Raw genomic sequence first — 15424 nt, forward strand, 5'->3', positions numbered from 1 at the left:
TGACGCCGTCCTGTTGTTGCATCCTCCCACAACCACTGGGAAATAGGTCCCAATAGTCAAATCTTAAGAAATGCTGCAATACCATGGAAACTGGTTTTTTTTTGGGGGGGGGGGGAGGGCAGGGAATTCCCCCATGGAAATTCTTTTTGACCATAGAGCTATGTTTTTTTTTCCTCCCATTTTGTAACATTCCACAAAACACTCCAGTTTGAAATACCAGAGGGAAGTGTGGGTATAAAATCAGGGCTAATGATAAAGATTGGGGAGTCAACAGCTTAAAAGTGATCATTTAAACAAGTGGTTCTCAAACTTTAGCGTGCATCAGAACAACTGAGGGGCTTCTTAAAACACAGATTGCTGGGCCCCACCCCAGAAGACCTGATTCTGTATGCCTGGGTCCGGGCCTGAGAATGTGCATTTCTGTCTGGTTTCCAGGTGATACTGCAGCTGCTAGTCCAGGACCACACTTGGAGAGCCACTGATGTAAGTGACAGGAATAGATGACCTCTCCAAGGAGAAAGCTGAGAGAGAGAAAAGAAGAGGCTTAGGGTTACATGCTGATGTTACAGCACAGGCTGGAGAACTCAACTGAACCAGGCAGGAGGAGCAGAAAAAGGGAAAGTGATGAATTGATACTACCCAAAGGAAGAGAGTTTCAGGGATCAAGTACCCAGAGGATACAAAGAGAATGAAGTAGGGTTATTAGATAAAATACAAGATTACTAGTTCAATTTGGATGAACAACAAATGATTTTTTTAGTATAAGTTTAATAAGTATACAAATGATGTACTTAATCCCAATTTACATGACTCGACTTATGATTTTTCGACTTAATGATGGTGTGAAAGTGGTACATGTTGTATAGAAACCATACTTTGAATTTTGAATTTGATCTCTTCCCGGGCTACCTATGTGCAGTATGATCCTCCCTCGTGATGCTGGACAGCAAGCCATAGCTCCCAGTCAGACCGTGATCACGACAGTAAACAATCTGTACACTTACAACAATTCTGTACCCAGACAGCTATTGTTTTTCCCTTTCAGTACAGTATTCAATAAATTACGCGAGATATTCAATAACTTATTATAAGATTGCCTTTGTGTTAGATGATTTTGCCCAACTATAGGCTAATATAAGTGTTCTGAGCACATTTAAGGTAGGCTAGGCCGGGCCATGATGTTCAGTAGGTTAGGTGTGTTAAATGCATTTTTGACTTATGATGTTTTAAATTTATGATGGGTTTATCAGGACGTAACCCCATCACAAGTCAGGGAAGATCTGTCCTAAAAATATCATTCGTTATTTATCTGAAATTCAAATTTAACTGGACATTGTATTTTTATTTGTTAAATCTGGTATCCCTAAAGGAAGGGTAATGGAAAGGCCCCAGGATTTGGCAAAAGGAAGGAACTTGGAGAACCTTTCAATGGAGTGTTGAGGGCAGGAGCCAGAAGCTGCTAAGTTACAGAGGAAATGGCTGTGGAACAGGGCTGAGGTGGTCCTGCCTTGGGGCTTCCATGAAAAGGGATCCCAGCAGCTGAGTAAAGGGCTTTGCTGCTGGTTCTGCCCTAACTGTACCCCAGGCCAAGAGCCAGTCTCTCTTGCTGTGGCTTGTGCCCAAGCTCCTGGGAGCACGGGGCACTTGTGTGCTGAGTATTTGCAACTCGCACTGATGTTCTTAAATCACAAAACTGAAGAAATGTGTCTGATTCAGAACCACCTGAAACAGAGTATGTAATCAAAATGTGTTGAACTGAACGCATTTAATTTATATATAATCCATTCCTGGCAACTTTGAAAGGCCTTATTTAGTTTTCTTTCTGCAAAGGTGTGGAGTAAAATAAAATTTTGTTAAGTGACCGATTAATTCACAAGGTTGAAGGGGGGGATTCTCATTCTGGAAAAATGTATCTCTGTGTGACAACTGAGACCACAGATAATGAAGTAATATTTAACTGTATGTATAGAATCTGGCACCATGCCCAGCACGTAGTAAGGACTTAATAAAAGTACTTGTATGTGTATAGAAGATACTACACATTTTGAGCAGGGAGAAAGACTGATTTCTTAAAAAGTTAGTGCATTGCAATATGATAATTGAATGTTTAATTACATAATTATTGCAATGTATTTATAATAATAAAATGTACTTGGCACACCGTTCAGCATGTGGTAATCCTCAGTGTGAGCTAGCATTATTGTCCTCAGTTCATATGCTACTAACTTTCCCTCGTTAGAAAGAATCACTCTTTCTCCCTGTCAAGAATGTCCTCCATACACACAGTGGAGCCTGATCGTGGAGTAGTGATGTGGTCAGGTATATATTGTGTCCAGTGAACTGCTTTCCAAAATGAAAGTCCTGCCCACTCAGCTTTTACAGAAATATTCCCAGGGTATCTATACACTCTGCTCTTCATGGAAAGTCAGGGCTTGTTATTGTTATTGCATTAAGAACACCTGAGGAAGGCCGTTCTCTTTTTCAACAGTCGCTGCAGCTGCTTATAGGATTTGACAATGTAATAGCTGCCATTTTTAGAGCGTGGAAAAAGGTATACTAACTGAAGGAAATGGGACTTCTTCAATAGGCAGGAGGATATTGTGCTTTTGAAATGTAAGTGGAGCTCTTGTAAGCCTTTGTTTTATATAAAGACAGTATAAAGAATGACACAGGCTGGAGGGAATAGCTTTATAGCTGGTCAAGCATTTGTGCTCTGTAGTATGTTAACAGATTTCTATTTCATTGGTTTCATTTGTCCTTCTTAAAAATGTCCCATCTTAACAAGAGCTGTTGGGGAAAAAAAATCCAGCGACAAACTTCTGGCATCTTCTTGGCAGCCAGCTGCTCGACTACTGTGTCACATTCAAAAATGAAGTGATGGAAAACAGGGAGTTTTATTATGATTTCTGGTTTGAGGAAGCCACAGATTTGGTCACTAAACACGATATTCAAATGAAACTTTGTGGGAAGTTCTGCAGGGCTTGCCAAGGTAACCTAGAATCTCAACTAACCTTTGAGGTTATTATAAACAATGTTCCAACAGTGGAGGACATTATTCAGCAAGTTGGAGAAAGATTCCCAGATCAGCACCTCAAAGCCCTCACATTAAGACACGGATCATCTCCAGCTCAACATGTCAGAGGAGCACTGTGCCAACACGTATAGAGTGACTTACCAATCCTGACACTCTGTGGAGATTCATTCCCAGAGGCTCAAGTGGAAAAAGAGGAAAAGATAAAGTGCTTCTGTCCACAATTTATGATGCTCTACAGCTGCCTGATATTTATGTATTTTTCCTAATGCTTCCGTATTGCTTAAGGTCCTGTGGATTCTTCCCAGGATGAAGATGGAGAGGAAGCACGAATGCAAGCATCACAAAACACACTCCCAAACACTGACTCAACAGAGGTCAAGTCACGGGGCTTTGTGAACGTAACTCTTAATACAAAACATGATCTGGATTTCATGAGACACACACAGAAAACTCTACACAATGTGTCAGAGCTTCCTAAAGTAATTCAGAAATCACTGAAAATATCCAAGAGAATTTTTAAAGGTGCCTTTTATTGGTTTATTAGGAGGCAAAGTTGTAAGGTACATGCAGGCCACTTAGTCATTGAAGGTAAATTTGCCAACAGGCCTCTCACCAAATCCATCAGCCACTGACCACTCACCTGTTGAACAGCCACAATCTGAACTTGCAGACTTTGAAGACTTCTGTGTTCTCCCAGAAGACGGTATGGAAAGTGCTGCTTTGAGATTCCCCCCTGGTGGCATAATGGCAGGGCTGAAGTCATTTGGGACATGATGTTTATTATCATTGATCTAATGACCAGGATTTGAGTTATCAGTTCTTTGAAGAAATAAATGTTGAGGAGGTAGGGAGTGAAAAGGGAGGAGAACACATTTATAAAGCGCAATGGTGCTTCTGACTTAAGTACATTATGTTTGGAGTATGTTGTTAAAAATCTGTAATGGCTGGTTGTGGAAGTTACCAGAAAGTGACAGAAGCCATGTGCTCACCTGAAGAGGATTTCAGTGTAGGCTTTGTCCTCAAGGGAATGTAAGTCCACCGAACTGGACATCAGCTTTTTAGCAGATGTACCATGAACACTGTTTCACAGGCAAGACAGAATCTGAGTTCGGAGACATTGATGACTGATTTGTCTGGTTTTGCCTGTTTTCCTTTGGGTGTTTTTCCATGAACATATCTGCTTCCTCATCTTGATTTATATGCATAACCAGGAAAACTGGTCTTCTTGCAAAAACAGGAGTTTTGTGGTTTACCTAGGAAGAATACAGAAAATATTGCTTTCTTATTGGTGAAGATGAACAATTTTGCGGTTTATTTCAATCTAATAAAATGTGGATTTTGTTTCAAAAACAAAACAAAAAAGTAGCACTGTAGAGTAACTGTCTAGAGTTCTTAGGCGGGATGAGGTGAGATAGGTGGGATGCACATGTCAGCCAAGAACATTCACCTTTGGTCATACAAGTGACCATCTAAATGTGAGTACCTTATGTTTAAGTTGGTGTGTTAAGATATCACGTGTTGTTTTCTAAATATGCAGATACCAGCTTCACTTCCCCTTCATCCTCAAGGCACATTGAACTAAAGAATCCTCAAATTTCAACATTCTCTTTTTTCTTTTTTAGTGAATTAATTAATTTATTTATTTTTGGCTGCATTGGGTCTTCGTTGCTGCACACGGGCTTTCTCTAGTTGCGGCGAGCGGGGGCTGCTCTTCGTCGCGGTGCGCGGGCTTCTCATTGCGGTGGCTTCTCTTGTTGCAGAGCACAGGCTCTAGGTGCATGGGCTTCATTAGTTGTGGCACATGGGCTCAGTAGTTGTGGCTCATGGGCTCATTAGTTGCGGCTCACAGGCCCTAGAGCACAGGTTCAGTAGTTGTGGCACGTGGGCTCAGTAGTGTGGCAAACGGGCTTAGTTGCTCCGTGGCATGTGGGATCTTCCCAGACCAGGAATCGAACCTGTGTCCCTGCATCGGCAGGTGGATTCTTAACCACTGCGCCACCAGGGAAGTCCTGAACATTCTTTTTGATTTAAATGAATTTGTATTCCAAAAAGGACAGGAGACAATTTACAAAAATGCCCCCAAATAAGACAAACATTAAGGAAATGGAGAAAGTAGAAACTAAGTAAAAACTAGTGTAGGTAACATAAGATTATAACACCAGAGAGAAAGTGAGGACACGAAACTCATGCCTTGGTGTCTGGTTAGGAAGGTCACATGATTCACAGGAGACAGGAGAGTTTATCCTGTGGGGACTCCAAGATGACATCCTATAAGCTAGAAAACCGTAATAATCTTTACAGCATAATAATAACCAACAGTAATCCTTACAGCAATCAGCACTGAGTACCATGGGGCTTTTTCTCATCAGGCCAATGAGAAAAGTTATCCCACACTTGGAAAATGATAGAAGGTGATTACTTGATTTTTTTAAATGCCTTTTCTGTTATTAGAAAATAATATGGCTGCTTGAGTAAAAGCAGGACCTTGTCAAATGGAACTCTCACTTGATATTCTCGGGGAAGGCAAATTTGTTGGCACGCCTTTTTTTTTTAAATTAATAACACAAATGATAAAAAACAGTGACAATTTATAGCCTGTGAGATGAGAGGTTTGCAGAAACTGATAAAGTATTAGGATTTTATAGCCTGGTAGAAAAGTTACCCCAAAGGTGTTATGGTTTAATCAGCCTGAAGAAAGTTAACTAGGCATATGGTATGGAGGGGGTTCAGAACAGGCTGCCCTAAAAAGTACCACTTTCACATGTGGATTATTTTGAACTGAAAGCAGTCAAGGCCCAGCAGACTCAGAAAAAGCTTTTTACCTCCCTCTTAACTGCCTAAAAGAAATTAGAAAGGGGCCCTGTATGAGGAAGAGAGCTATTACCCAATATCACTTTTTCTTCTGAGAGACTTATCTGCACCTCCGGCAAACATCTGTTCACCAAACATCTGCTCTTCTCCTCTTCCCATGAATGACCCTCCTCCATTTGAAGGCCCAGACCCTTGTCCCTTTTCTCAGCTCAGGGTGGTATATAAGCCTCAGTTGCCTGGCTGCCTTTTGAGTCTCCTATCTTTGCGGCTCTCCCTTACATAGTAATTAAAATGGTTTTTCTTTTGTTAATCTGTATTTTGCTACAAGGGCGTCTCAGCCAAGAACCTAGAAGAGTAGAGGGGAAACTGTTTTTCCTCCCCTACAGTATGAGCTATTTTACTTAGTCCTCTCCTTTCCAAATGTTAAGATCCCCATTCTTCAAATCCGCTCTGCACTAGGGCATGCTGCCATCACCAGAGGCTCCCTTGGTTCTGAGTTAAAGGAGGGGGAGTTGATTGAGTTTTACTGGAAAACAAACACACTGATTTGTTTACGTACTGACCATGGCTGCTTCTGTGACATGACAGAGACCCAGTGGCCCACACAGAGTAAAATATCTACAGTTTGGGCCTTTACAGAAAAAGTCTGTCAACCCCTGAATTAAAATGAAACTTTGACTCCTGTTCCTAAACTGGTATGAAAATTTTGCTTTTCAATATCAGCTAATGTTGGTAGATGATGTGATGCCAAAAACAACTTATGGAAGCAACTCTACAGAGGGCCAAAATACTGCTGCTAAATACCAGGGACTCAGCATCTCCAAGGGTGGGTGGGGCCCAGGAATCCAGGTTTTAACACGGTCTCTGGGCGACTCACATGCACGTGCAAGTTTGGGACTCGCTGGGCCCTCTGGTCTAGACCGGTGGTTCTGTCCAGATTCTGCCTCAGTAGGTTTGAAGTGGGGCCAAAGATTTTGCATTTCTAACAAGCTCCTGAGTGATGCTGATGTTGCTGGTCCAAGGGCCTTAGTTTCTTGCCTGTAAATTGGAGATGATGAAAATCTATATCATCGGGTTGTTGTGAGTATTAAATGAAGTGATGAACATATATATCCTGCTCCCACCCCTCTCAAGCTGTGTCTGCTTGATCAAGGTACTCAGTGTCTTGGTTCTTATAAGCAGGGATAATAATAAAAATACCCACTTCATAATAAGGTTGCGGAAAGGAGTAAATGAGATAATATATGTAAAGTAGCTAGAACGGAGCCTGGAACATAGTAAATGCTGAGTAATATAAGATACCATTATTATTACTATCATCATTGTTACATAAGCTGACTGATGCAAGCAGCTATTCCATCAGCATTAGTTTCCTCTCTATTTCCTCTTACCTGTCCTCTCATCCCTACCCCTCCCTCCAAATTCTGTTGATTTCTGACATGTCTAATTAGAGAACCTCTTCAGGCTGCTGATTCAGAAATGCCCAAACCCAGTCCAGAGCATGCCACATTAATGGGGACCCTGACCCCATTTGGACCGTGGTATCAGGCCCAGTGCCTGCCCACTCCCAGGCTGCCTATGGTAGAGTGACCCAGGGTAACATAGGAAGTGGGCTTGCCTGTCCTTCCCATCTCATGGGGCACAGACGTTCTCAGGGTTCCTGGACAGTCTTACTTTGTAGCACATTAATCTATGTGGCACCAAGTTTACTTTTCTGGGGACACCATTAGGGACAATATATGGAAAACCCGAGAAGTCATTTCTCTTTGGCAGCACTGCCCTCCATAACAAAGCAAACGTTCCATGAAGGGTATCTGGATTTTGTTTTGGCTTCTCTTTGCTTCTTTGGGGTTTTAGCGCTGCCAGGAACTGCCTTCCAAGAACTGCTTGGGAAACCTTAATTTCTGGATTCAGGGTGGTGTTTATAGTTACATCTTTGCCTGAAATGACCAAATTAGGGCCAATCCTTTGTACAAGGGTGCACTGGCCACCAGGAGTCCCTATTGGTCCTGTGGCCGCCTTATCTCCAGGCATGCAGAAGACATGGTCACCGGTCATGTGTGCCTTCCACGTACGAGAGCAAGACCGAGTGTGAGGTACATTTTCTTCTACAAGCCAGGTATTCAGTCTCTGCCAAACATCACCAGTATCAACAAATCCAGTATAGATTCTATGTATGGATGATGAGTTCCATGGGACCTCAGCTTGTTTTGCTGTGAAAGGATTCTGTCCAAATAAACACACTGCTAAGACCAAGATTCCCAACCAACAGGACCTAGAATAAAAGGAAAAGATCTGGGTTATCTATAGAGAATAAGCAAATGAAACACAAAGTGGGGAGGGATACTAATTAATGATGCTGAGCACCTATTCTTTGCAGGAGCTGTGCTACTTGGAATCATTTAGTTTTCAAGAAAATTTGTGATAAACATATATCCCTCCCTCCCTTCCTCCATCCCCTCTATCCGTCCCTCCTTCCTTCTTTTCTCCCTCTCTGAATAATTCAGTCAAAAAACCATTTGACAGGACTTCCCTGGTGGTCCAGTGGTTAAGACTCTGCACTTCCACTGCAGGGGGTGTGGGTTCAATCCCTGTTAGGGAAGTTCCACATGCTGCACAGTGTGGCCAAAAAAAAAAAAAAACAAAGCCATTTGACAACCTCTCCGCCCCTCCTTTTCCCCTCCCTTCCCTTCCCTTGAAGGCAGAAGGGGCTGTAGAGGCAGCAGCACAGGGGCTGGGAAGCCAAGGAGGTAGCCACTGTGCTAGGGAGATTGGTCACATAGTGGGAATTGAGTGGGGGAAAAAAAAACTATATTGAGAATAATGGGAGCCAGGTTTCCTGCTGTTTGGAGAAGAGATTTGCAAGTATGGCAAGGGGGAAGGCTAGAAAAAACCCTGGTGTGCTAGACTGGAATTGAAGGTATTGGTGTGAACTCTTTTAGACAGTTAGCTAGCTAGCTATTGAGCGAGATCCAGTTATATGAGTGTGTGTACATGTATTTATACACACATATATAGATATAAATGTTTTGTAGATCTAGTCTCTCAGAGGGTCTAGTGGTAATGACATACCAGTAGCAATGAGCACACTTACTGCCTAGATCTTAAGTTTTTAAACACTAAGGAGCGGGGGATTGGAAACAAGATGGTGGAGTAGAAGGCCCTTGAGCTCACCTCAAGGTCTCATGACAACATCAAGAACACAACTAACTGCTGAACAGCCATCAATAAAAGAGACTGGAACCTACTAAAAAAAATATTCTACATCCAAAGACATAAAAAAGAAACCAAATGAGACAGTAGGAGGGGCGCACATGTGATCTAATCAAATGCTATACCTTCCGGATGAGCAACCTACAAACTGAAGAATAATTATATCACAGAAGTCTTCCCACAAGAGGAAGAGTTCTGAGCCCCATGTCAGGCTCCCCAGCCTGAGGGCCTGGCATGGGGAGGATGAACCCCCGGAGCATTTGGCTTTGAAGGTCAGTGGGGCTTGATCACAGGAGCTCCACAGGACTGGGGGAAACAGAGACTCTACTCTTGGAGGGTGCACACAAGGTCTCATATACACTGTGACCCAGGGCAAAAGCAGTGACTTCATAGGAGTCTGGGCCAGACCTACATGCTGGTCTCAGAGGGGGTTGGGGGGAGGGTGGCCATGGCTCTCTCTGGAGTCATAAAAGCCAGTGGCAGAAATATCAGAGAGTGTTCATCTACTTGAACTCTTGTTGGAGGCAAACATCTTGCTTGGGTAATTAGCACCAAGATCTGGCTCCATCCAGAGCCTGTAGGCTCCAGTGCCTCAGGCCAAACAACCAACAGGGCGGGAACACAACCTATCCATCAGCAGACAGTCTCCCTAAAGACTTCCTGAGCCCACAGCCACATTTAGACATGCCCTGAGACATGGCCATGCCCATCGGAAAGCCAAGAACCAGCTCCATCCACCAGTGGGCAGGCACTGACCCCTCCCACCAGGAAGCCTGCACAAGCCTCTAGACCAGCCTCAACCACCAGAGGGCAGACACCAGAAGCAAGAAAACTACAATCCAGCAGCCTGTGGAACTGAGTCTGCAAAGGCAAGTCAGAACCTACCCTGGGACCAGCTGGTCATTGGCCCTTAGATGACAAGAGGGGAGTGCACTGCTGGGACATATAGGACATCCCCTACAGACGGCCACTTTTCCAAGGTCGAAAAACATAACATTCCACATACATAAAAATACAAATAGAAATTGAGACAAAATGACATGGCAGAGGAATATGTTTCAGATGAAGGAACAAGATAAAACCCCAGAAGAACAACTAAGTGACATGGAGCTAGACAATCTACCCAAGAAAGAGTTCAGAGTAATGACTGTGAAGATGATTCAAGAACTTGGGAAAAGAATGGATGCACAGAGGGAGAAGTTACAAGAAGTTTTGAACAAAGAGTTAGAAAATATAGAGAGCAACCAAACCGAGTTGAAGAATACAATAACTGAAATGAAAAATACACTAGAAGGAATCAATAGCAGAATAAATGAGGCGGAAGAATGGGTAAGTCATCTGGAAGACAGAGTGGTGGAAATCAGCCATGGAACAGAATAAAGAAAAAAGAATGAAAAGAAATGAGGACAATCTAAGAGACCTCTGGGACAATGACAAACACACCAACATTCACATTATAGGGGTCTCAGACGCAGAAGAGAGAAAGAAAGAGCCTGAGAAAATGCTGGAAGAGATAATAGCTGAAAACTTCCCTAACATGGGAAAGGAAACAGTCACCCAAGTCCAGGAAGCACAGAGAGTCCCAGGCAGGATAAACTCAAGGAGCAATACAGTGAGACACAGTAATCAAATTGAAAAAAAATTAAAGATAAAGAGAAAACATTAAAGGCAACAAGGAAAAGCAACAAATAACATACAAGGGAAACCCATAAGGTTACCAGCTGATTTTTCAGCAGAAAGTCTGCAGGCCAGAAGGGAGTGACATCATATATTTAAAGTGATGAAAGGGGAAAACCTATAACTAAGAGTACTCTACCCAAGTAAGACTATCATTCAGATTTGATGGAGAAATCAAAAGTTTTACAGACAAGCTAAAGCTAAAAGAATTCAGCACCACCAAACCAGCTTTACAACAAATGCTAAAGGAACTTCTCTAGGTGGAAAAGGCTGCAACTAGAAACAAGAAAACTATGAGAAGACCTAAATAGACACTTCTCCAAAGTAGACATAAAGATTGCCAACAAACACATGAAAAGATGCTCAACATCACTAATCCTTAGAGAAATGCAAATCAAAACCATAATGAGGTATCACCTCACACCAGTCAGAATGGCCATCATCAAACTCTAGAAACAATAAATGCTGGAGAGGGTGTGGAGAAAAGGGAACCCTCTTGCACTGTTGATGGGAATGCAAATTGATAAAGCCACTATGGAGAACAGTATGGAGGTTCCTTAAAAAACTAAAAATAGAATTACCATATGACCCAGCAATCCCACTACTGGGCATATACCCTGAGAAACCATAATTCAAAAAGATACCACAATGTTCATTGCAGCACTATTTACAATAGCCGGGACACTGAAGCAACCTAAATGTCCATCGACAGATGAATGGCTAAAGAAGATGTGGCACATATATACAATGGAATATTACTCAGCCATAAAAACGAACGAAATTGAGTTATTTGTAATGAGGTGGATGGACCTAGAGTCTGTGATACAGAGTGAAGTAAGTCAGAAAGAGAAGAACAAATACTGTATGCTAACGCACATATATGGAAACTAAAAAAAAACGGTACTGATGAACCTAGTGGCAGGGCAGGAATAAAGATGCAGACGTAGAGAACAGACTTGAGGACAGCAGGGGAAGGGGAAACTGGGATGAAGTGAGAAAGTAGCATTGATATACATACACTACCAAATGTGAAATGGATGGCTAGTGGGAAGCTGCTGCATAGCACAGGGAGATCAGCTCAATGCTTTGTGACGACCTAGAGAGGTGGGAGGGAGGCTCAAGACAGAGGGGATATGAGGATATATGTATACATATAGCTGATTCACTTTGCTGCACAACAGAAACTAACACAACATTGTAAAGCAATTATACTCCAATAAAGATATAATAAAATAAAAAAAGAGAAAACTATTAAATGGGAAAACTACCAGTAAAGGCAAACATACAGTAAAGGTAGGAAATCATCCACACACAAAAGTGATATATAAACCAGTAATCCTGAGAGAAGAAAAGTACAAATGCAGGATATCTGAAATGCATTTGAAATTGAGAGATCAGCAACTTAAAACAATTATGTATATATAAACTGCTATATCAAAACCTCATGGTAGCCACAAACCAAAAGGCTATAATAGATATACATATAAAAAAGAAAAAGGAACCTAAACACAGCACTAAAGATAGACATCGAATCACAAGAGAAGAGAACAAAAGAGGAAAGGAAGAAAAAAGACTTACAAAAACAAATCCAAAACAATTAACAAAATGGCAATAAGAACATACATATTGATAATTACCTTAAATGTAGACAGATTAAATGCTCTATTTCCAAAAGACATAGACTGGATGAATGGATACAAGAACAAGACCTGTATATATGCTCTCTACAAGAGACCTGCTTCAGATCTAGAGACCCACAGAAACTGAAAGTGAGGGTATGGGAAAAGGTATTCCATGCAAATGGAAATCAAAAGAAAGCTGGAGTAGCAATACTCATATCAGACAAAATAGACTTTAAAATAAAAACTATTACAAGAGTCAAAGAAGGACACTGCATAATGATAAAGGGGGATCAAATCAAGAAGATTTGATTTGGGGATCAAAGGGGGATCAAATCAAGAAGAAGATAACAACAATTGGAAATATATGTGCACCCAACATAGGAGCACCTCAATATATAAGGCAAATGTTAACAGACATAAAAGGAGAAATTGACAGTAACACAATAACAGTGGGGAATTTAACACCCCACTTACATCAGTGGACATATTATCCAGACAGAAAATCAATAAGGAAACACAGGCCTTAGATGACACATTAGACCAGATGGACTTAATTGATAGTTATAGAGCACTCCATCCAACAGCAGCAGAATACACATTCTTTTCAAGTGCACATGGAACATTCTCCAGTATAGATCACATGCTGCGCCACAAAGCAAGCATTGGTAAATTTAAGAAAACTGAAATCAAGCATCTCTTCCAAATACAACATTATGAGATTAGAAATCAACTACAAGGGACTTCCCTGGTGGCGCAGTGGATAGAACTCCACACTCCAGGGGGAGGCTGGGTTTGATCCCTGGTCAGGGAACTAGATCCCACATGCATGCCGCAACTCAGAGTTCACATGCCGCAACTAAGGAGCCCGTGAGCTGCAACTATGAATCCTGTGAGCCGCAACTAAGACCTAGTGCAACCAAATAAATAAATATTTTTTAAAAAATCAACTACAGAGGGGCTTCTCTGGTGGCGCAGTGGTTGAGAGTCTGCCTGCTGATGCAGGGGACATGGGTTCGTGCCCCGGTCCGGGAAGATCCTACATGCCGCAGAGCGGCTAGGCCCGTGAGCCATGGCCGCTGAGCCTGCACGTCTGGAGCCTGTGCTCTGCAACGGAGAGGCCACAACAGTGAGAGGCCTGCGTACCACACACACACACACACACAAATCAACTACAGAAAAAAACTGCAAAAAACACCAACACGTGGAGGCTAAACAACATGCTACTAAACAACCAATGGATCGCTGAAGAAGTCAAAGGAGAAACAGAAAAATATCTAGAGACAAATAAAAATGAAAACATGACAATCCAAAACCTATGGGATGCAGCAAAAGCAGTTCCACAAGGGAAGTTTATAGCGACAAAAACTTACCTCAGGAAACAAGAAAAATCTCAAATAAACAACCTAACCTTAAACCTAAAGCAACTAGATAAAGAGGAACAAACAAAACCTAAAGTTAATAGAAGGAAGGAAATCATAAAGATCAGAGCAGAAATAAATGAAATAGAAATGAAGAAAACAATAGCAAAGATCAATGAAACTAAAAGCTGTAGTGAGGTGGATGGACCTAGAGACTGTCAAACAGAGTGAAGTAAGTCAGAAAGAGAAGAATAAATACCATATGCTAACACATATATATGGAATCTAAAAAAATGGTCATGGAGAACCTAGGGGCAAGATGGGAATAAAGACACAGACCTACTAGAGAATGGACTTGAGGATACGGGGAGGGGGAAGGGTAAGCTGGGACAAAGTAAGAGAGTGGCATGGACATATATACACTACCAAACGTAAAATAGCTAGCTAGTGGGAAGCAGCCGCATAGCAGAGGGAGATCAGCTCGGTGCTTTGTGACCACCTAGAGGGGTGGGATAGGGAGGGTGGGAGGGAGGGAGACGCAAGAGGGAAGAGATATGGGGACATATGTATATGTATAACTGATTCACCTTGTTATAAAGCAGAAACTAACACACCATTGTAAAGCAATTATACTCCAATAAAGATGTTAAAAAAAAGAAACTAAAAGCTGATTCTTCGATAAGATAAACAAAATTCATAAACTTTTAGTCAGACTAATCAAGAAAAAAAAGGGAGGGGGGCCCAAATCAATAAAACTAGAAATGAAAAAGGAGAAGTTACAACCAACACCACAGAAATAAAAAGGACCATAAGAGATTACTACAGGCAACTATATGCCAAGAAAATGGATAACCTGGAGAAATGGACAAATTCTTAGAAACGTACAATCACCCAAGACTGAACCAGGAAGAAAGAGAAAATATGAACAGACCAATTACAAGTACTAAAATTGAATCTGTGATTGAAAAACTCTCAACAAACGAAAGTCCAAGGCCAGATGGCTTCACAGGCGAATTCTATCAAACATTTAGAGAAGAGTTAACACCCATCCTTCTGAAAGTATTTCAAAAAATTGCAGAGGAAGGAACACTTCTAAACTCACTCTATGAGGCCACGATCACCCTTATACCAAAGCCAGACAAAGATACCACAAAAAAAGAAAATTACAGGCCAATATCACTGATGAACATAGACACAAAAAACCTCAACAAAATACTACCAAACCAAATCCAATGATACATTGAAAGGATCGTATACCATGATCAAGTGGCATTTATCCCAGGGATGCAAAGATTTTTCAATATCTGCAAATCAATCAGTGTGATATATCACATTAACAAATTGAAGAATAAAAGTCATATGATCATCTTAATAGATGCAGAAAAAGCTTCTTATAAAGTTCAATATCCATTTATGATAAAAACTCTCCAGGAAGTGGGCAAAGATGGAACCTACCTCAACACAATAAAGGCCATATATGACAAACTCACAGCTAACATCATACTCAATGGTGAAAAGCTGAAACCATTCTCTCAAAAATCAGAAACAAGACAAGGATGTCCACTCTTGCCACTTTTATTTAACATAGTTTTGGAAGTCCTAGCCACAGCAATCAGAGAAGAAAAAGAAATAAGAGGAATCCAGATTGGAAAAGAAGAAGTAAAACTGTCACAGTTTGCAGATGACATGATACTACACATAGAAAACCT

General features: G+C 41.5%; 1 protein-coding gene across 8 annotated transcripts in view; it reads right to left on the reverse strand.

The window, feature by feature from the left end:
• Positions 1–527: 527 nt before the first annotated feature.
• Positions 528–15424, reverse strand: part of LOC113625625 (uncharacterized) — a 73430-nt gene continuing 58533 nt past the window's right edge. For 5 of the 8 annotated variants that reach the window (XR_003434752.1, XR_003434755.1, XR_003434751.1 and 2 more), the window contains 3 exons: positions 7921–8120; positions 6723–6883; positions 528–4287 (listed from right to left, as the gene is read on the reverse strand). Coding sequence is in view for 3 of the 8 variants with exons in the window: in XM_027116327.1 (XP_026972128.1) it covers positions 7478–8120 (643 nt within the window). In the remaining 5 variants the exon portion in view is untranslated. Of the gene's footprint in view, positions 4288–5605; positions 8121–15424 lie in introns of those variants that run through there. The other 3 variants (XM_027116328.1, XM_027116327.1, XM_027116329.1) reach the window with 3 other exon arrangements.

Source organism: Aethalodelphis obliquidens, unplaced genomic scaffold (genome assembly GCF_003676395.1).
Source record: "Aethalodelphis obliquidens isolate GAN/ISIS:26980383/991018 unplaced genomic scaffold, ASM367639v1 scaffold16, whole genome shotgun sequence".
Classification (NCBI taxonomy): domain Eukaryota; kingdom Metazoa; phylum Chordata; class Mammalia; order Artiodactyla; family Delphinidae; genus Aethalodelphis; species Aethalodelphis obliquidens.